This window comes from Manis pentadactyla, chromosome 15 (genome assembly GCF_030020395.1).
Source record: "Manis pentadactyla isolate mManPen7 chromosome 15, mManPen7.hap1, whole genome shotgun sequence".
Taxonomy (NCBI): Eukaryota; Metazoa; Chordata; class Mammalia; order Pholidota; family Manidae; genus Manis; species Manis pentadactyla.
Genome location: NC_080033.1, coordinates 1,307,823 through 1,328,657, shown reverse-complemented (window position 1 = coordinate 1,328,657; position 20,835 = coordinate 1,307,823). Strand labels below are relative to the sequence as shown.

Sequence of the window (20,835 nt, the reverse complement as noted above, 5' to 3'; positions counted from 1 at the left end):
ACCATGCTTCGGACCCCTGCTAGAGGTTCTGGTCCCTCCTGTCTGCCTGAGTGACACTGGGATTTCCTGCAAGGCCCAGAAAGGGCCTCACCTCCTCAAGGAAGTCTTCTGTAACCTGTGCTGCCTCCACTATTACACATGACACCGGGTGTGACTGTAGCTAGTTCTCTCCTGCTCTCTTAGACTGGGAGGCCCTCCAGGAAAAGTCCTGCATCTAACTTAGGTCCCCGTCACAGCATTTCCCAGAGAGACCTCAGGAGAATATGTTGAATGGATAAAGAAGTGAGTGAATGACTTTAAAACACAGAGATTGTGACATTTCTAAATGAGTGAGAGAGAAAAAAAATGTTTGTATGGTGGTTAAGAGGAAGGCTTCCCAGTATATGTGACATTTCCTGACTATCTGTTCCTATAATCTGGGTCTCAGCTCAGAACTCCTCCCCTCCCGTCAGTACTGTCCCCTCCCATCAGTTTTGTCCCCTCCCATCAGTACTGTCCCCTCCTGTCAGTACTGTCCCCTCCCAGCTTCTCGGCTCCCTCCAGTCTACCCTCCACAGACCCCAAGTGTCTTCTACACCAATTCACCCGGCCTCTCCTTCAGTCACCACCATCCCACAGCTCCCCAGGGCCCCTGGCACAGTCCCTGCCCCTTAGCCTCTCTTGCCATGACTGAATCCTTCTTCTGTCCTTCACAGCCTATCTGAAACTCTACTTTCTCTGAGAGAAGTTGCCTGACCTCCAGGCTGGGTTCATGGCCTTCTCTGGGCTCTCCCAGTGAGCTGAGCCCCCTCAATGATTGTCCATATCACTACTTTTCCCACACAGAGGGCTAACCCTGCCCTCTCCTGCTCATAGACCTCCCATGGCTCCCCAGTGCCCCCAGGAAAAAACTCCAGTCCTTAGCCTGGCCTTAGAGGCCCCATACACCCTGCTACCACAAATACGCAGACTCATCTCTCTCCTCTTCCTACACCAGGCCCTCGGGTCTCCAGACCTTTGCATAAACTGTTGTCTCGAACTGGAGTTTTCTTTCCCCCTTCTGTTCTGGGCAAATTCTTACTCAGACTCTTATGTACTTGAGGAGTCTGCTCTTCCAGGAAGCTGTCGGCAAAGCTGAGGTGAACAGGGACCTCCTCTGAGCTCTGGAGGCCACCTGTGCCGCTTCCATTATAGCGCCCAGACTGGGCTCGGCGCCCGGAGGCGGAGGGAACGGTTGGCCGGAGGTGGGTCCCAGATGTGGATTTTACGCTTATTCGTCTCGGATGCTGGGAACAAAGTTTGGGTCATAAGGAACATATGGGGCTCGCCCCGCTCCTCACTTTCATCTCTTACCTCCCTGGCCCCTGAGTGGGAGGCAGTGGGGCCAGGGCTCTCCAGGCCTACGTGGTTCCCACAGCCCCTCTTGGCCTCCACACCCCGCTGCTGGCTCTCAACTCCCACTCCTTTGGGGAGCCCACAAAATCCTCCTGATCTGTGTTCTCAACTTCTGAGCTCTCCTCTCCTGGGGGAGATGTGGCTACTGGGCCTTTAAATGATAACAGCAAACTCAAATGGCTCTTACTCTGTGCCAGGCACTGTTCTAAGCCCGTCACATCCACATATTAACACATTTAACCCTCATAACGTGCCCTGCAAGTCACTTCCTATTTTCATCATCATTCCCATTTTACAAATGAGAAAACCGAGGGACAGGGAACCCAGGCAGTCTGGCTCCAGAGGCCATGCTCCTCATGAATACAGCCTCTAGAGCAGGGCTGTCCAATAGAACTTTCTGCGAAAGTGGAAATATTCTACATCTGCTCTGCCTAGTATGCTAGTCTCCAGCTGCTTGAAAGGTGGCTAATGCAAATGAGGAGCTGAATTGTAAACTTTGTTTCATCTTAATTAATTTAAATGCAAATAGTCCGGTGTGGCTAATGGCTACTGTATTGGATGGCTCAGATCTAAGAACTAACTTTGAATGCTGGCTGCTTGCTGTGTGGCAATTGCTAAGACTCCTCACCTCTCTGAGTTTTGTCACTGAAGAGGTAGTTAAGGATTCTGGCCAAACCCCAACACACCTGGGTTTGAATCTCTGCCCTTGCCTCAAGGTAAGCCCCCTGGGAGCTGCAATTTCTTCATCTGTGTAACAGGGATCATAATAGGTCCTGCCTATTTATTAAGTACCTATTATGTTCTAGCAGCTGCAGCTATAGCATCTAGCAAAAAAGTCGCAAATGCAACGTCAGGGCAGCAGGAGTTGGGGTGGAATGTCACGGCCAGACATCAGCTATCTGTACTTTTCAATCTGAGCCTCCTTTCCTGGAAATGCCAAAAGGCTGCTCTATCTAGCTCCTCATGATGTCATAATACTCTGAGTTCTGATTGGCTGAGGGCCTAGCATAAAACTGGGTTAGTAATTTTCCCAAGTATGGTTTATTTTTTCTCTCCTTTAAATCAAAACACTCTATTTAGCTAGATCCAAGACAGCCCAGCATTAACGCCTATAATTTTCACACTCTCTTGAAGCTAGGTGTGGTCATATTACAAATTATGGCCAATAAAATAAGAACAGAATGATTGTGTAGCAGCTTTTGGAAAACATCCCTATAAGTCTTTTTTCTTTGCCTTCTTCCATCCTGCGGCATGGATACAGGTATGGCTGGAGAGCTAGCTGCCATCTTGGACCACAAGGACAATGACCATTCTAAGGATGGTGGAGAAGAAAGCTTGATGGCCTCTCTCCAGACCTCTTTTATGAAAGAGAATAAATTTCTGTCTTGTTTAGGCCGCTGTTATTTGGGATGTACTTAGACTCCTAATAATACAGATGCTTGAGGCACCACTTCAGGTTCAGCAGGGCTTCACGTTAGGCCATTCATTGACCAATTTTTCAACAACTATTTATTGAGCGTCTATCACGTGTCATTCCCCTTTCTAGATGCAGGGGATACAGCTCTGATCAAATTAAAATCCCTACTCCTATGGAGTTCACGTTCCAGTGGAAGAGACAGAAATAGTAAACAGAAGGACAAGTATTTGGTATATGAGGTGGCCATAAGTTCTAAAAAGAAAAATAAATCTGGGCAAAGAAATGAGAAGGTATTTTTTTTTGAATTGCGGAATCTACTCAAACCCAAGTGTTTAATTTTAATGCACCACTATATTTATCCAAGCCAGAATGTATTGCCTCTGTCATCTTTCTATGTAACTTAGCTTAAAATGCTCTTTAAGATTCTCAAATTAAAAGCAAGATTTAGTGTCCTAAAGTACATGAAGTTCTCCCTGATTTTCTCTTTCTTTTTAAAAATTGTTTCCTTTATATAGAGAAACTAAGGTGAAAAGAAATTATGCACACCGTTTCATGGAACAATCTACCTTATAATGTATGCCTTTCTAATGATATTGTGTCTGCTTATTACTTGGGGGAAAAGAATATTATTACACAAGGGTGAGACCATTCAGTGTTCTCGCTCTCTCTATCCCCACCACAGTGAGCAAGGACGCCATGGGTTGCAGTTGGTGCAGTAACAAGATGGCAGATGCCTCTTAGCCTGCGTCCTTGACTGTGGAAAACCGCCACTTGCTTGCTTCCATGGGACATGTACATGAGCAAGAAATCAACTTTCATTGTGTCACACCAACAGAGCTAGCCTAATGGAAGGACCCAACGCAGAGATCACCCAAATTTGAAATTGCATTTTTGATCGGGGGTGCTGGGGGCAGAGGCCAGAGTGGTAAGGAAGGGCCTGGTCCATGACAACCTCCCATTCCATACTTACTGCTTCCTGCCTTTTTAGCCCCACCCCTCTTTCCTATAGATACACAGTTGTTGGGTGGGAATGGAATTCCGCTTAGCATCAAGTGATATCGTACCACTGTGGCTCCCAATCGGCTCTTCGCTCAGGAAAGGATTTCGGCTGCACTTCAAGACCAGATGAACCTCAGTCAGATCCCCCTTCGGATATTCACTCAAAGTCCCTCTATTTCTTTCCCAGAGACCATCCTAAGCCTCATCAGAAATAGAAAGTTCCTAAATGTGGGACTTTGTGGAAATCTGGCACTTATGTCTTCCTGTGGTTTATGTCCCGCCTGTTTTAGTCACTCATCCCACTGGCTTTCGGCCAATCGTCAGGCAACAGAAATCTGACTAGCGCCAGTGACGTCATTCCAGCTTTTCCCCTGGATTGGCCACTTTGTCAGGGAGCTGAGCCTTACTTTCGCTCTGAGGATTTACTGGAGGCCTTCATTTGCCGCTCAGAGACCCTCTTGAGCACTCATCAGGGGTCCGCAGCCGAAATACCCAAGATTTAAGACTTTATTGAGGGGACTTAGCCGCATGGGTCACAGGCCAAAGGTCCTGGCCAGCGGCCCAGAGTCCTGCCTGCAGGTCGCCGCCTTTGGCTAAAGGTGCCTCGGGCCTGCGTGGTGCTGGCGCGTGCCAGTGACGTCAGGGACGCCACGGCGCCGGCTACGTTGCCAAGGGACGCCCCGTCGAGGTAGAAGTCTCAGCTCCCGGTGGCTTCCAGGTCCCTTTCTTGGCCGTCGAGGCTGCCCAGTGCTCGGGCTCTAGTGCTCGGGCTCGGCGCTGGGGGTCGGAGGCCGGAGGCTGCGGCAGCCCCCAGCGCGCGCTTCCTGCTGCAGCCGCCGCAGCGGCCGGGCCCAGTGCGGCCTCCAGGGCAGCGCGAGGCCGTGGCGGTCGAGGACCAGGCGCGCGGGGTCGGGGCCCCCGGCCGCGTTGCCCAGCAGCAGGTAGTCAGTGCTAGGCCGCAGGCGCAAGCAACCACAGGCCAGGTCGGCGCGGGGCACCCAGGCGTCCTGGCCGCCGCGGGGCACCGGCCGCGCCCGCTGCTTGTACACAGCCAGCACGCGCACTGCCAGCCGCTGCCACGCGGAGCCCGCCGCCTCGGAGGCCAGCACCTGCGCGCGGAGAACTGAGGGGAGGGGAGATGTCAGGCCTGGGTGGTGGGGAGCCAGTGGGGTCAGACCTGGTGGGAGAGGGCCCTGGGGTCGGGGGGGCCTCGAACGGGCTTGGGGGATCCCTTCAGGAAGGTGAGAGTCCATGAACCTTCAAGAGCAAGAGATGTGGGTGTCCAGCTCTGTGTTGAGATGGTTTGGCCTGCCGGCGGAGACATGGTCAGGGCAAGGAGGGTGGGGTTTATGGAGTATGAGGTGGGGTTCAGTGATTATGACTGGGAATGGCAGGGTCTACAGGGTCTCCTCTGAAGGAGGTGGGGGAGGCCAAGCAGGGAGAGGGAGCCAGGAGCCTGGAATATTCCAGGTGGAATGCTTTAGGGGTCATATCAGGAACAGAGGATGAAGGAATTATTTAAATGGGGCACTAGGGGACTATAAAGTGGGTGGGGCTGGGAACAGGGCAAAAGAGGCAGGTCCAGGGTTTCTAATGTCACAGGGTCAGAAGGTGTCAGGAGCAGAGCACTTGGAAAAGAGGGGTATTGCTAGGCGAGAGGCTGTGGGATGAATCTGGCGGCCAGAAGGAGGTCAGAACCTGGAACCTGAGGCTTGGGATCATAGTAGACGTGATTCAGAAACATGTACTTTCTGAGAAGTGTTGAGGGCAGGACTCTGGTTAGCAAGCTGGGTCTGTGGGGCAGAAGATCCCTGTGGGATGTGGGGGGAGGAAGACTCCATCTTCCAGGTAGTTGGACACGAGTGGCCTGATGATTATCTTCAGGGAAGACAGCCTGGGGTCCTAAACCACTGAGGGAAGTAACAGGTGCTGGTCTGAACCCCAGAGTGTGCGAAGAGCTGGGTTTCCTGGGGTCATGGGGCTGGGGTTGGTGTGAACTGGAATGGACTGCTGGGGGAGGAGTGTCTGTGGGAACGGGGCTAAGGTTCAGATATCTGAGACCCTGAAGGGAGGCAGAACAGGGCCAGGGTCCATTCGGTTCAACCAGTTCCCCTTCTCCCTCCATTCCCAGGAGGCCACCTCCCTCCCCACCAGATGTCAGGCTGAAGGAGATAGTGAAACCCTTCAAGGCCAAGAACATGGGGAACTAGGGGACACAGGAAGGTAGGGAACACCTTGCTCCACTCTCCATCCCTCCCCCATATGTGTCTTCTGTCCTCTTTGACCCTAGATCAGGAAGGGCCCTTTAGAGTCCAGGATGCCTCCCCATTTAAGATGAGAAAACTGAAGGCCAGAGGAGGAGGTGGCGTATCATCAGGCACCTGTGCCGCACTCACCGTAGTCCTGCTGGCAGTACCTCCGAAGGCTCATGTGGACTCTGGTGTCCGAGATATTGCAGTAGTTTTGACACTGAGGGTCTGGGGAGGGGCAGGCCGTCTGCAGTGGGCTCCTGAGGCCTGGACCACAGCATTCAGCCCTTGCCCTCCCCGCATTCCATGCTGGTGGACAGCTGGGGTGCCTGAACCCTTGGGACCGGGCTCAGTGGGCCACCCTTGCATCCTTACCTGGGGGCCCAGTCAGCCCATTCCCAATCCCTCTCGCTGCCCGGGAATCTCCACACCACCCTTTCTTACCTGAGCTGTAAACACCAGGGGTGGTAGCCAGGGTGGTCGCGGCCTCTGGAATTCCTGTGAGAGACCAAAGGAGCAGTTGAACCTCCACCTCCTCCTCCCTGACAAGGAATCCAGGCATTCAGACTGCAAGCATTTATTCCCTTAAGGCCCAAGAGTACAAGCACCCTTTGCCCTCTTCCCCCAGGACCTGGAGTCCTGGTCCCTAGCCCGTTCTTCAGCAGTCCCAGGAATTGGGGTTGTCCCCATCCCCCTCCTTCTGGAGACCCAGGAATCCAGGCTCCCAGCCTCTTTCTTCCCAAGACTAAGGAAACTGGAATTTGAGTCCCCATCTTCCTGGAGCCTTTAGCTCCATCCCCAGGAACACAGCCCTCATCACCCTTGTCCACTGGTGATCTGAGATGTCTCCTTCCGGCCCCCACTTAGGACTGTGGCCCTGCCCTTCAGGACTCACGCTGGCAGGGCATCCTGGGGGAGCGGCTCTGCTGGTAGCCAGGACCACAGCGGTTGCATGTCAGGCCAGTCACCCCTAACTTGCAGAGGCACTGCCCGCTGGTCTGGTTGCAGGTGCCACCTGTTGCCCCAATAGGGTGGCACTGGCAGGCTGTATGAGGAGAGGAGCTGAGGATGTGGGGTTTTGGGCCCCAGATGCTCCCTCCCAATACCCCATCCCCTCCTCCGTAAGCCCAGGAGTCTGGCCCTGGCGCCTTTCCTCCTCTGCCAGGCTCCAGGCTGCACTCACCCCTGCAGGCCTTGCGGCTGGTGACGGGCTGGCTGGGATCCCTCCAGAACCCCGGCTGGCAGTAGTGGCAGTGCCGCCCAGCTGTGTGGTGGCGGCACCTCTCGCAAACACCCCCACTCCGGCCACCCGACAGCCTGAACAGCTCAGAGTTGAACCTGCAGCGGCGGGCGTGCTGGTTGCAGGAGCAGGCTAGAGCAGGGTGGGGGGGCGCGTCAGGCCTGGCCTTCCTCCCCACTGCCCTCTGGGATGGAAATCAAGTGCGGGTACAGTGTAAAAGAGGCTCCCTGGGGCCCCTGGGTGACCCTGGGTCCCGGAACTTCTTCACTCTCATCTGTAAGTGGGTGCAGCAGGCTGGAGCTGGGTAAGCCCGAGGACTGATGAGCCTCCAGAGTGTCTGCGTGGAATGGGGCCTTAAAGAAGGGTGGGCTTGGGCGTCAGTCCCCTGTGTGTTCGTGTCCCACTGAGCTCTTTGGGCAAGTGACTGCTCCTCTCCATAGCTCAGTTTCCTTTGCTGTAGAATGATAGTTGCAATGTCTGCTTTGCGTGTTTTAAATAAAACCAAGCAGATATAAAGTTGTTAACTCAGGGCCTGACAGAGTGTGCATGTGCCCATGTCGAGCTTCCACATGCCAGGTGCCATGTGCTATGCCAAGTGCTTGGCGTGTTCATTCCCATGGTAGCTCTGAGGCTGGTGCTCTCATCATCCCCGTTTTACACATGCTAAAACAGGCACAGAGAGGTGAAGTCAGCTGCCCAAGGTAACACAGCTGAGGGGGTGGTCAGAGGCAGGACTGGAACCCAGGCCTGGCTCCAGAGTCTGGGCTCTTAGCAACCACATGCCAGTGTCTCCCATGTAGCTCACAGCGGGCACATTTTCCTAGGGAGTATCTATCAGTGGGGCAGTAGCTCTTGTACCTCACTGCTTCTCAGAATTACCAGGAAATGTTTGGAAAGAATAACACAGATTCCAGGGCCTGCCCCCAGGGTCTCAGGTAGGCCCAGGGATCTGTGCTTCTAGCAACCAACCCAGAGTGAGAAGCAGTCGCAGGAGGTTCAGGGGCCATTCTCTGGAGAGATTTAAGGAGTTTTTGACTCCAAGACATTTGAGAGGCTGGCCTGGGAGGTCCTGAGAGCACAGACCAGTAGTGGGAAGGGCACGGAGCTGAGACAGCTCTGTGTTCTTGGGAAAATGACTCCCACTCTCTGAGCCTGGGTTTCCTCCCCTGCGGTGGGGGTCTCAGTCCCTCTCCCCGGGGTTTTTGTGAGCACTAGAGCTCGTGATGCTCTTCAGATTAGCAGTGGGTGGAGTCAGATTTTGGATTATTTCTGACCTAAGGGCGATCACTTCACCTCACTTCCCTCTGGAAACCTCAGATGGTGGGGTGGGGTAAGGCCCACAGCTCTGCCACAGGGGTTAGTGTCACCCTGTCTGCCCAGACCCTTCTCCCTCATAGCACCGTCGGTCTCTTACCCAGGTTCAGAGGACAGTGCCTGGCACAACCTGGGACCATGCGTGATCCTCAGGGGGACAGCCGCCCCAGCTCCCAGGCCCTGCCCAGGCCGGATGAGTACCACCCCACCCCCAGGCACCAGGAGTCTCCGCTCTTCCCTTCAGGGGCATCAGATCTGGCTGCTGAGAATGGACCAACTGACCATAGGCCTTGAGGGGGTGGGGGCAGAGGGTCAAGGAAGACCCCAGAAGAGATGAGAACAGAACTAGAGGGGGAAGGGTGCAAACAATGCAGGAGGTGGAAAGAGGAGGTCCTGGCCATGCACAGAACTCCTAGCAAGGGATGCAGGCTGGAGATGGAAGGAGGGCCATCTCTGATGGGTGGCTGGAGGGAAGGGGAAAGGCCCAGGCTTTGGACACGCCAGCCTGGAAGCACCGTGGAGGGGCAGGGGTTCTGCATGGGGCCTGGGGAGCACTGCTCCCGCTGGACGGCCCTGTGGGTGAGCCAGCTTCGAGGAAGGCCTGTCTCCCTGGGTCCCATGCCAGGGCTGCCCCTTGCTGGCAGTAAGACTCAGGGCAGGGACACATCCTGGAACCTCACGTTCCTCACGTGGAGAACCGTAACATCGGCAACACCCAGGAAGCTCTCCCTTTGTGCCAAGTACCCCATTAGCCTCTATTCAAAAGAGTTTATGTATTTAACTCATGAGCTGTCACCACAGCCTATAAAGGAAATGCTGTTACTAATCTCCACTTTACAGGTGAGAAAATGCAGGCACAGAGAGACTGGTCACTTGCCTGGGGTCAGACAGCCGATAAGCAGAGGAGCTGAGATTTGAGCCCAGGCAGTCCCCACTGTGACACCCTAGTGTGACAGCAGCCCCTGACAGGAGCTTGGAGGGGACCAGCCAAGACCCCAGAGCTCGGTGACCGGAGCTCAGATCCTGGCCCTGCCGCTTACTGGCTGTGTGTCCCCGCTCAATGGACTTCCCAACGCCAGCCTCATCTCCTCATCTGGAACATGGGCCTCGTGATGATACCTGCCTGGCCCACAGCGGGCGATTGATAAACGTGGGTTTAGTCTGCCATGCTGTCCATCTGATGAAGCAGGAGAGGTGCACCTGCCTTGTTTCCCTACAACCATTCGAGAAATATTATCTGAGCACCTGCCACAAGCCAGGTCCTGGGCTAGGTGCTCAGGAAATGTTACGTCATCATCGTCATCATCGTGGCAGAATGTCGGGCAGACTGGAGCCCCTGCTGAACGGGTCAGCCGCTGGAAGTCTGGGCATGGCGGAGATGCGGAGGCAAGAGGAGAATGGGTGGGAGGCTATTGGGGGAGGCAAAGGGTGGGTGGCGAACAGTGGGGGAGACGCAGGAAGCAGGCGCTGTGGAGACGAGAGAGCATCCCGCCCCTCAGGGACTCAGGGACAGGACCAGCTGCTGGGGAGCCGTGGGCCGTGGGCCTGGCGGCAGGGAGGGCGGGGCCCCGGACTCACGCAGGCAAGGGTGGGGGTGCCTGGGCGTGGCGGGCCGCCAAGGCCGGTCTCGGTGGGACGGGCGGCAGCTCTCGCACCCCAGGCCGGTGGTGTGGTGGCGGCAGCGGCAGCGGGGGGGCCGGGCCCGGGCAGCGCAGCGGGCTGCATGGCCGTGGCACTGGCAGCGGCCTCTCACTGCAGCTGCTGCCAGCCCTGCCCAGCCCGCGAACTCCACGCGGAGGTGACTGGCCACCACGGTGGCCCTGGGGGACGGTGGGGCTCGGAAGGTCACCCTCTTGGGCCCCCCCAAGGCCCTGGGCCAGGTGGGTCCGCGCCACAGTGATCTCCAGGGACCGCTGGCGGCCCAGGCGGCAGACAGGACCAGGGCCGGGGGTCCCGGGGTGCAGAAGCCCAGGTTGACGGATGTCAGGAGGAAGGAGCCGCCCAGGGCCAGGGTCAGACTGCCATTGCAGGTGGCCCGGGGGCCGAGTTCTGTCCCCGGGGAAAGGGCACAGGCCTGGGGGCAGGAGTCTGCCGTGCCAGCCAGCTGGGTCACGGGTGGGAGGCAGAAGCGGGGGCGGCCCCCCGGGTGGTAGCATGGGTCTGCTGTGGCCTGGCTCAGGAGGAGCAAGAGGGCAAAGGTCACAGGCATGGTCCCAACAGAGGCGAGTACCTGGGGAGGAGAGCAGTGGTGGAGCTGAGGGCCCCAGGCCGCCTGCTCAGGTCAGCCTCCAGCCAGCCCCCCAGGCTCCCGGGGGAGCCCCAGCATGCCTCCTGCCGCTCTGCCCAAGCCCCTTCCCTGGCTGCTTCTAAGCGAGGAAAATAGTTCCATCTGGGGAGAATTACTGTTTACATAACCCAAAGGGGAAAGAACGCAAGCAAAATCGAGAATTTTGCCTGAACTAATCCGTAGCTTAACACCCCAGAGCTATCCGTCAGTGTCGAGGGGCAGGGGCCCCGGGGAGAGGGCTCGGGGGCAGATGGGGAAGCCCGGAGAGGGCGTGGGGTCAGGGGAGCAGGGCTGGGCAGGGGAGGCGGGTTTAGAGGCACGGGAGGCTGAGACAAAGAAATAGAGAAAGGGATAGAGGCACAGACAGCAAGGACAGACAGACAGACAGGAGGAGACTGGAGCTGGGGGAGGGCCAGGTGTGGAGAAGGAGCTGGGGTGGGAAGAGACCGGACACAGGGAGGGGGGCCCGGAGGCCCAGACTGACAGCAGTTGGCCGGGCACCCAGAGTCCAGAGGGAGTGGGGGACGGGGTCCCTGAGAGCCTGGGGGTTGGGACAGGCAGGCAGGCGGGTGGGCTCAGACACACCCAGGGAGAGAGAGCAAACTGCCTGTCAGGCCTGGCCAGTGGGGCGGGGTGGGCCGGGCCGCAGCGGGGGATCAGAAGCAGGAGGCCAGGCCCTGGGCCCACGGGGATCAGAGCAGAGGCCCTTTCCCATGTGGGGCCCTAACCTTGTTCTCCACACCCAGGGCACGGAAGGGGATTATCGCCAAACACCAGGCTGCCCTGCCACCCACCCCCAGGCTCTGCCCACCCTTAACCCTTTCCCACCCAGGCACAGAGCCCAGAAAACTGAGGTAGGAACATGATGGGGATGCCTGGGGGCTGGAAGCCTGGGTCCTTCTGGGTCAGGAAAGTGGTGCAGAAGCCCTGTGGAGCTGGGAAGGCAGGTGCCTGGGCCCTGTGCTCAGATTTCCTAGGGCTTTCTGGTAATCGCAGCCCCCTGCCTGCCCTCCAAGGCCTCAGGGTCTAGAGATCGGAGCCCCCAAATTCTCCACCCATCCTAAGGTCCCCGGAATAGATGGGGGAACAGATGTTGGGGGTAGCAGGTACTAAGGGTGGAGAGAGGCAGGACAGGGCAGGCCAGATGCCGGGGCCACTCTAGGTACCAGAAGTCCAGACCCCTGGGGAGGCAGAAGCTAGAAAGGACTTGGTGCTGAAATGCACACCCCATCCCCCAATTTCCCCCTCCAGGCCCCGCAGCCCCCAGTGAGGAACTCACTCAGGATTAGGGCCTTGAAGCCTTTCTGGGCCCCATTGACCCCTGGCTCTGAATCTGGACCTGGGCTTGCACCCAGGCTGGGAGTCTGTGAGGCACCTGGGGGTGCATGTGGGTCACAGTGTCTTCCAGCCTGATTTCACAGCCTCCCGTGTCCCCACAGCAATCGGCACGTGCAAAGACTGCCTCCCCTGCCCCAGAAGATGGGCAGCACCCTCCACCCTTCCCCGGAGTCTGGCGCCATTTTGTGTTCTTGCGGCGGCATTTGCCCTATCTCTGGGCACCAGCCCTGCTAAGGACCGAGCCCCTATCCTCCATCTCTCCTTTCTTGCTGGGTGGTTAACGGGGTACCAGCTTCTAAACCTTAGCACCTTGGGCAGTCAGGCTGTGCATCCCTCAGTGTTCCTAGGGGACTCAGAAACCAGCCCTAGCCCATCTGGGACCCCAGATATCCAGTCCCCCATCCCATACCCCTTCTGGGAACTTTAGCCCACACCCCCAGCCCCGTTTTAAGGAACAGAGTCTAGCTATGCCACCAGCAGACCTATAGTCAGGCCTGGGCAGTGTGGGGGTCCATCTGGGACCCAATCCCCTTTTCTCCGACTGTTTGCACACACCCCACCCTTCGCCCCTGATGGCCAAACCTGTGCTCAAGAAGACAGCGTCCTCTGCAGGTAGTTCCTCCTGTGCTCTGCCCTCCTGCAGGAGCCTGGCGCTGGCGTGGGCTCTCAGGAGTGAATGCCAGACTGGCTGTTCTCAGGCCCCAGGCTAGTGGGGGTTCTGGGCGGGAGCTCAGAGCAGAGCCCGCAGAATCCAACACCACCACCACTCCCCCAACCCCCGCCGCCCCAAGCCCCTCACCAATTGCAGCCACACTCTGCCCGCAGGGACCCCCGCCAGCCACGCTACCCCGACATTAGCACCGTCGTCCCAGGGGGTTCCGAAGCTGCAGGGCCCCAAGCAGGCTGACCCAGGAGACTCAAGGCAGGTAGGATGGAGCAGCAGCCAGATGGGCTTCCTGGGTCCCTGCTTCACCCACACTCAGACCCCTGTCACCGACTCCCAAGACCCCTGCCACTGACTCCCAGGGCGGCAGGCGCGGCTCAACCCTGCCACGTGGTGGCTGCGATCAGGGAAGAGGCTGACCTGCCAGGCGGCGGTCAGGGCTGCTCACTGTCACGGAGGTGGGATGTTGGCCACTGGCTGTGTGACCCCAAGCCAGCCCCTACTCCCTAACGGAACCTTCTGTCTGCTGTGCTTTCACTGAACATTAAGGTCAGTTGCTTTCAAGTCCTAAAAATCGGTGCTCTTGGAAGGATCAGACCAGCTACAGGAAAGCCAAAGTCTTGGGCTGCTTTCTAGGCTGGTGGGAAGGAGGTGGAGGAGCTGGGAAGGCCTGGGATCTCAGGGTTCTGGCAGCCGGAGGGAGAAAGTGGGGACCCCAAGGGGGCAGAGCTCAAAGCCAGCGTCCCCCATGGCCATTTTCCTGCATGGCCTCATTGCTTCAGTTGTGAAACTTCCATGCAACTGTTAAGGACAACTCTGTTACAGACCAGGATGATTTTGGCTAGAAAAATCACATTCCCCTCACTTCCCCGTGAGAAAAGCCCAAGGGCCTCGGGAGGATGGGGCGTGGTATGCGCTGCTGTGGCCCTGCGCGCCCGTACTGTGGAGCAGTGAGGGCCACACCCCGCCAGGCATTTGGGGGCCCTCCGCCGGGGACCTGCCCTGGGTCACGGGAGGGCACAGCAAGGCTATCGTGACTCTGGTGCCGGGTGAGGGGGAGTTAGCTGCGAGAGAAGGCACCCCCCACATCAGAGGCGGGCAGGCAGTGTGAGAGACGGGGTAACCCGGGGCGACCTTCCCTCCACGGGTCCATGCAGCGGGTACTCACTGAGCTCCGGCCGGGTGCAGCCACTGTGCCGGAGACAAAGCCGCCCGCCCTGGTCAGGCTCACCACCGGAGAGGAGGGGTCACTACAGGAACCCCTAAGTAACCGTTCTGGAGAACAGCGGAAGGCGACAGGTGCTCTGGAGCAAAAGCAAGTTGGGAGTGGATGCAGGGGGGCGGGGGTCCACAGCGGACATTTGGGCTGAGGTCTGAAGGAGGCCCCACGGGCATCGGGCGGCAGTGGCCGCGGGAGAGGCAATGGCCAGTGCAAAGGCTGGTTTTGCTGTCGGAGTAAATCCAGGAAGAAGGTTCAGGTCTCACTTTACTCCCCCGCCCCCACCCCCCACCTGGGGACACGAAGTTTCTTAAGCTAATGTCGCTGGAGGGCAGCTTGCTTCCTCACTTTTGTTCTTAACAGCCTGAGCTACCTGAGGTGATTAGCACCCCTGAGGTGCTTTGAGGAGGAGGAGGCTGGGAGCAGCTGGAGCCCAGCAGAACCATCCCTAGGCTGGGCAGAGGGCTTTTTTTGGTGGTGGTGGGCTTTTCTGGAGTACTGAACGCCTTGGCCTTCACAGTGCTCCAGAGAGGAGGCAGGGCCTCCCAGGGGCCCAGCTCAGGGGGCTCAGCTACGTGGGACCCACAGCTCTGGGCTCCCAGAGATTTTTTTATCCCTCCTACCTTGGTGACCCAGAAATAACAGAGGCCCCATGAGGCAAGGCAGGTCACACCCCACGTGTAACTGAACACAGGGTGTGCATTGGGGTGCTTCCCTCAGGACATTCTTGGAAAATCCAGGACAGTAATTGAGAGCCCAGATGCCTGCACCACGCTGCCTGGGTGCAAATTCAGCCTCCACCTCTTTCCTAGCTGTGTGACCTAAGCAAATTTCTTAACCTATCTGTGCCTTAGTTTCTTTATCTGTTATATTGGCATAGAAATGTACCTTCCTCAAGGGAGATCATGAGGACTAAATGAGGGAAAGCAAGCCTATAGTCTCATATCTGAAACTCTTCGGACCAGATGTGTTTCAGAATCTGTGTTGGCACCATCCTGGGGGGGATAGACAGTGTATACGACGTAGCTCCCCCAGAGGCATCTGGACAGCTTTCCATAATCAAATGTTAGGTTTCTGCAGCAAAACACACCAGGCATCATGCAAAGATAAGTAAAGGCTACAGTCACATGTCAGTTTAGGCCAGATTTTGTCGCCAGTTGAGTTCAATCCAGGTTGGGGTTTGCCCCCAATCTTTAGGAAAATGGCCAATAAGGAATTGTGGATCAGGACAGTGAGCGCTGAGACCAGTGCCGGGCACACGGCAGGAACCACAGAAGCATCAGCCTTGATCATTATTTCCCAGTGGCTCTTTAGTTGTTTAGGCTGATGAAAAGCCAGGAGAGGGAGCTCTTGTGGCTCAAGGCAGAGTTTGACAGCAGGAACTGTTCCCTGATTTGCAGAGCCCAATGAAACCTGAAAACATGGGGCACCCTGTTCCAGTTTATGGAGAAATTAGGCGGCGAGAGCAGAGTGTTAAACCAAGTGGGCCGGGTGCAGCTGCACGGGTCACACCATGGAGGTGGCGCTAGGTGGTGGGGACCTTTTTCCTGAGCTGGTTCCTCCTTCCCAGCCTCCGGTCCTGCTCAGCTCAGCTCGCCTGCCATGGCTCTGCAGCCTGGCGAGCTGTCCGGCCAAAGCTTGAGTCCTCCTCCATCAACGACTGCAGGTAGGCCCAGAGCTGGGCAGGTGGCGTGATGGAAGGATTGGGACCAAACTGTCACCAGCCCAGTGAGAAGAGGGGCTCAGGGGACAGATTTAATTCACTTTTTGGAAACTAAAGCAGCAAGTGGGACACTGCGGGTGCACCTCAGTGGAGGAAGTGTGGTGTCATAGTTTTACCGTACTGTGCTGTGGTAAAAACCAGCTGACCTCACTGGGGACCCACCTTGCATGTGAATGTTTGAGGAGGACCCAGCCAGGAGTGTTCACATTTCCCAAAGGGGTCCGACTGATACAGTGAGGAGCGCGGAGTGGAGGAGGGGCACTGAGGCAAGGCCCACAGGGGGGCTGGCAGAGTGGGGGAGATGGAAGCCGGACACCGGAAGAGCGGGGTCACGCAATCCAGTGCTTCTGCCAGGCCCTGGGGCCTCCTGGGCATAGCCACTGGGATGGCCACAGGGAAAGCACAGGGGACAGGAGAAATCGGGTCCAGGAAGACCTGGAGCGGAAAGACAGTTGCTGGGAGCCCGTGTGAGAGCTGGAGGAGAGACTGACTCGAAAAAGTCAGACCCTGAAAGGGGGGTCATCCCGTAACAAGGACGGGGAGACTGAGGGTCATGGAGTCCAATCAGTGCCCAGTGGAGTCAGGGCAGGAGTCGGCAGCGCTCTGGCTGTGCTTCCACAGTGTAGGCTTCCCAAGCCCCGTGACCACACAGGCACACTGAGAGGAGTGTCGGCGAGGACGCGGAGAAATCAGAACCCTCACGCTGCTGGTGGGAATGGGAAATGAGGCACAGGCTGGGCAAACACGTGTGCAGTTCCTAGAACTATTAAGCAGAGTTTTCAAATGACCCAGCAATTCCACTCCTAGGTAAACACCCCAGGGAAATGAAAACTTGGGCCACACAGAGATCAGTACATGCATGTTCACAGCAGCATTGTTCATAATGGCCAAAAAGCGGAAACAACCCAAGTCTATTAACTGATGAACTGATAAATAAAACAAGGTCTACCCACACACCGGAATAATCATTAATGGAGATAGTTGCACAACTCTGTCAATATACTAAAGACCATTAAACTGTAACCATTAAATGGTATTTGAATATTATCTCAATATACTGGTTTCCAGTTTGATGTGGCAATGCAGAGAGAACATTACAGCTGCAGGAAGTGGGAACTGCTGGTCCCCGCAGTCCTGTTCCAGAAAGAGCGCCGCCCCGCTTCACTTCTGCTGTGTTTCATTGGCTAAGGTAGTCACAGGCCCACCCAGATTCCAGGGAAAGGGGGTCACAGACTCTGTGGGGGCCTGAATCAACCCCACGCACTGACAGTAACAGGAAGAGCTCAGTGCCAGCACAGCAGGGGCTCTTCCAAGTTCTTCCTGTGCTGCAGTGGACCCATTGTGCAGAGAAGAAGACTGAGGCTAGGGAGTAAACACACTCGAATCTGGGCTGTCTGGCCTCCAAATCCATGTTCTTAACCCCTGCCCCACACTGAAAGCTCCCCGGAGCAAGGGGAGTAGTCAGTGCTCTGAAATATTTACCTTAGAGCATGTGCAGAGCACTTCCTGTGTGCTAGGCACTGCCCTCGAAATGTCACAAATGTCACCTTGTTTAATCCTCATGCAAACCTCTGGGGTGGTTCTGTGAGGCTGGACCGTGTGAAACGGCTGTTGGTGTGGGTGAAATACGGCCCAGTACCGGCACCTCCAAGTGGAGGAACCTATCATCTCTGTTTAGTGGGTGGGCAAGGGAACTGGGATTCAGAGGTGCAGTGATTTGACTAAACCCCACAGCGCCACTAAGGGGCGGAGCTAAGGTGGAGCCAGGCTGAAGGGACCAGGCTCTGTGCCCGGGAGACGGTAGCAAGGAGGCCGCTAGAAACACTTGGATGGGTTGAGTGAATGAGTGATTTGAGGTGGGGGAGCGAGTAGGTGGGTCTCACACACCCGCCACCGGCCCCCTGTGCTTCCTGACGGGGTCCTCTCTCCCCCTGCAGCCATCACGGGATTCTGGGCCACTTGCACTTCCTTCTCTGCCATCGACTTCCTCTTTGTCATCTTCGTGGTGTCCACCACCTTCCACTGCCACCGGCGCCTGGCTCTGGTGCCCACTCCCTGGGCCTATCCAGGCCGCGTGGTCCTGGTCCCCTGACACCTGCCCCAGAGGGGCATGTTCACCGTCAACTCCACAGGAGCAAGGGAAGTAGTCAGTGCTCTGAAATATTTACCTTAGAGCATAGGAACCAGATGGGCGAGTACGCCATGCTGTACGCCCTGGCCAAGGCCAGTGGGTGGCCAGCCTTCATCCTGGCTCGGATGCACAGCGCTCTCGCCCCCGTCCTGCACGGCCCCACGGCCAGCAGGATCCCGCGGCGGAACTACCACCTGAACGACGGGATGGAGGAGCAGTACCGTCACAGCCCCCGGGGGAGTTCGTGTGCGTCACCGGCTACCCCAGCTCCAGGACCTTCTACCGCCACCTCCAAGACGAGCTCCTCCAGGAGTTCACCCCGCGCGACCACGTGTGGGAGGAGGCGCAGAAGTTCCTGTGGGCCCTGCAGGCCAAGTGGGCCTGGCAGGCGACCTGTGTGGGAGTCCACATGCGTTGAGGGGACTACATCCGAGTCATGCCGCGGGTGTGGAAGGGCGTGCTGGCTGGCCAGGGCTATGTGCAGCAGGCCCTGGGCTGGTTCTGGGCCCACTACTGGTGCGGTCTTCATGGTCACCAGCGACGACATGTCCTGGTGCCGGCAGAACATCGACTGCTCCTTTGGAGACGTGGTGTTCACTGGCAATGGCCTTCAGGGCTCACCCACCAAGGACTTTGCGCTGCTCACGCAGTGTAACCACACAGTCCTCACCATGGGCACCTTCGGGATCTGGGCCGCCTACCTCACGGGTGGGGACACCCTCTACCTGGCTAACTTCACCCTGCCCGACTCACCCTTTGACATGCTCTTTAAGCCTCAAGTGGCCTCCCTGCCCAAGTGGGTGGGCACCACCGCCGAACGGGGGCAGGCCGGAGACAACAGCCCCTACCCCCGGGCCCTCCCTCACCCCCGGGCCCCTCCGACCTCAGCAGTGCCTGCTGGGTGCAGTACGACACCCAAGTTTGCATCCAGGCTGCTCTGCATCCTGGCTGGGTAATCTTGGACAAGTGGATTAGCCCCTCTGTGCCTTAGTGTGCCACCCAGAAAACGAACATAACACAGAACTTAGCAGCAGCTCCTCCCTCAAGAAAACCTAACGAGTTTATTTAGTGCCTTGAAACGCATAAGTATTGGCCACTGACCTGTATGTGGGCAGTGTGCCCTGAACTTTCAGCTGCTTTAAGATGGAAATGGATTCTTACCCTCCTTGTCTGCAGCTCCAGGAGGAGGAGTCCTAATATTTTGCACTTGCTCTGGAAGGGTTTGGTAATGAAGCCATCCTGCCCTCGAGTGAAGGGGAGCAAGGTGTTTTGCACAGCTAATAATTCAGGTTTGGGTATAACGGGGCCTTATGACAAAAGTATGTGAGGGAAAACAGGATTTGAGAAAGTGAGTCTCAGGGAGATGTCCCTGGTCGGAATGGGGGGGCCCCCTGAACTGGGGGACAGGGGAGGGCCTCACGGTGATGGCAGGACTCGGGCAGGACTCAGCACAGCACTTGGCCTGCAGCAGCGAGGTTCACCTGTCACAGAGGCATCAGGCTGACCCCGAGGGGCCAGAGACAGGAACCACAGCCCAGTCAGCTGTGCAGAGGGGGTGACCTCCCACCTCGGCACTGCCGGTGCCCCCAGGTCCTAATGGTACTCTGAGAGACCCCACTAGGGACAGCCTTGGAGTAAGTGACATAGCATTGGTTTTGTGTGTTTGAAAGTGTGGAGATACCAGTATTTTTATTGGTATTATACTCCTTTTTGGATATTAAAGGGGAAAAAAATGCACTCATTTCTGTTCATTTAAAATTTCTACCAGAGAGAGAGATGTGCTGGCATAGAAAGCATTCGGATCACATATGTTTCCTGTTTCAAACCCTGTCCCAGTGTCATTTATTTGAATCCCCGTGTCTTAGCACAGCCTCCTTTCAGGTATTACTGGGAATAATCACTGTGAGGGGCATGTGTCCCTGTGGTTTGTGGATGACCACTTTCCCTGACGTCTTCCTCTTCATACATGTGTGTGTCCAAATTACCTCTTCTAACGAGAACACCAGCCGTAGTGTGATTAGGAAGCGCCCAATGACTGACTCATTTCAATTTAATTACATCTGTAAAGATCCTGTCTCCAAATACAGTCACCTTCCAAGGTCCTGGGAATAAGGACTTCAACGTACAAATTTTGGCGGGGGACGGAATTCAGCCCCGAACAGCAGGCTCCCACGGGCTCCCAGCCCGAGGTGACCCCTGGCAACATCAGAGTCTGGAAGCAGATGGCGGCCACAGCTCACCTTTCAGTGGGGGCCCACCTGCCCAGGCCCACCTACTGCCCCTCCGAACCTCTGCTCCAACTTTCCCAGCCCCACTCTGTGCCCCCCGGGGGCCTGTCTGAGGGCATCCACTGTGGGCCGAATGTTTGTGTCCCTCCAAAATTCCTATTTTGAAGCCCTAACCCCAGTGCAATGGCTTAAGGAAGCGGGGCCTCTGGGAGGTGATGAATGAGCACCCATGCGAGGAAAAGAAGATTTCCCTCTCCACCATCTGTCTGCAAACCAGGAACCGAATCAACAGATATACCCTGGACTTCTCAACCTTTGGAACCGGGAGGAATAAATTTCTGGTGGCTTTTAAGCCACGCAGGCTGTGGTGTTTTTGTCATAACGGCCCAAACTAAGTACCTGTGGGCTCCCTCCCCCTATGGTTTCCTGTTGGCCTGGGTCCTCGGGATCACAGTCCAGAAATGGGGGGACGAAGGAGTGTGAACTTGGGGTATGTTTTCTCCCAGATGCACCCCTGCCGACCTAGGGATGGTGACAGCACCCCACTATCACCAGCCGCCCTCCCCACACCTTGTGAACCACACTATTGAGTCCTGCCTTGTCGCCCCCGTAGAGTGTGCCATCTCCCGCCAGAACCCGAGCACCACTGGGG

General features: G+C 56.7%; 2 protein-coding genes and 1 long non-coding RNA gene across 3 annotated transcripts; 2 read left to right on the top strand and 1 right to left on the bottom strand.

The window, feature by feature from the left end:
- Nucleotides 1–21: 21 nt before the first annotated feature.
- Nucleotides 22–3,558, top strand: LOC118912501 (uncharacterized). The gene is made up of 3 exons (XR_005024811.2): nucleotides 22–148; nucleotides 1,065–1,223; nucleotides 2,636–3,558. It is a non-coding gene; the product is annotated as an uncharacterized LOC118912501 (long non-coding RNA).
- Nucleotides 3,559–3,632: 74 nt separating this feature from the next.
- Nucleotides 3,633–10,812, bottom strand: NTN5 (netrin 5). Its single transcript, XM_036885635.2, has 6 exons — nucleotides 10,172–10,812; nucleotides 7,223–7,411; nucleotides 6,935–7,084; nucleotides 6,484–6,537; nucleotides 6,187–6,267; nucleotides 3,633–4,913 (listed from the first exon to the last, which is right to left on the bottom strand). Exons 1-6 carry the CDS (start codon nucleotides 10,800–10,802, stop codon nucleotides 4,549–4,551), a joined length of 1,470 nt encoding a protein of 489 aa, XP_036741530.2. The 5' UTR covers nucleotides 10,803–10,812; the 3' UTR covers nucleotides 3,633–4,548.
- A 1,978-nt stretch (nucleotides 10,813–12,790) lies between these two features.
- Nucleotides 12,791–18,911, top strand: LOC118912591 (galactoside 2-alpha-L-fucosyltransferase SEC1-like). Its single transcript, XM_057493294.1, is given in 6 exon segments — nucleotides 12,791–12,876; nucleotides 13,044–13,144; nucleotides 17,762–17,965; nucleotides 18,004–18,185; nucleotides 18,188–18,468; nucleotides 18,470–18,911. Coding segments are annotated over 6 exon segments (1,296 nt in total).
- Nucleotides 18,912–20,835: the final 1,924 nt, after the last annotated feature.

Excerpts from the sequence above, each read along its gene's own strand:
- NTN5 (XM_036885635.2), bottom strand. The coding sequence starts at position 10,802 with ATGCCTGTGACCTTTGCCCTCTTGCTCCTCCTGAGCCAGGCCACAGCA. Across the intron at positions 7,085-7,222 it reads CAGCCGCAAGGCCTGCAGGG|CCTGCCAGTGCCACCCTATT; the intron begins GTGAGTGCAGCC and ends CTCCTCATACAG. Across the intron at positions 6,268-6,483 it reads CCCTGGTGTTTACAGCTCAG|ACCCTCAGTGTCAAAACTAC; the intron begins GTAAGAAAGGGT and ends GCCCCTCCCCAG.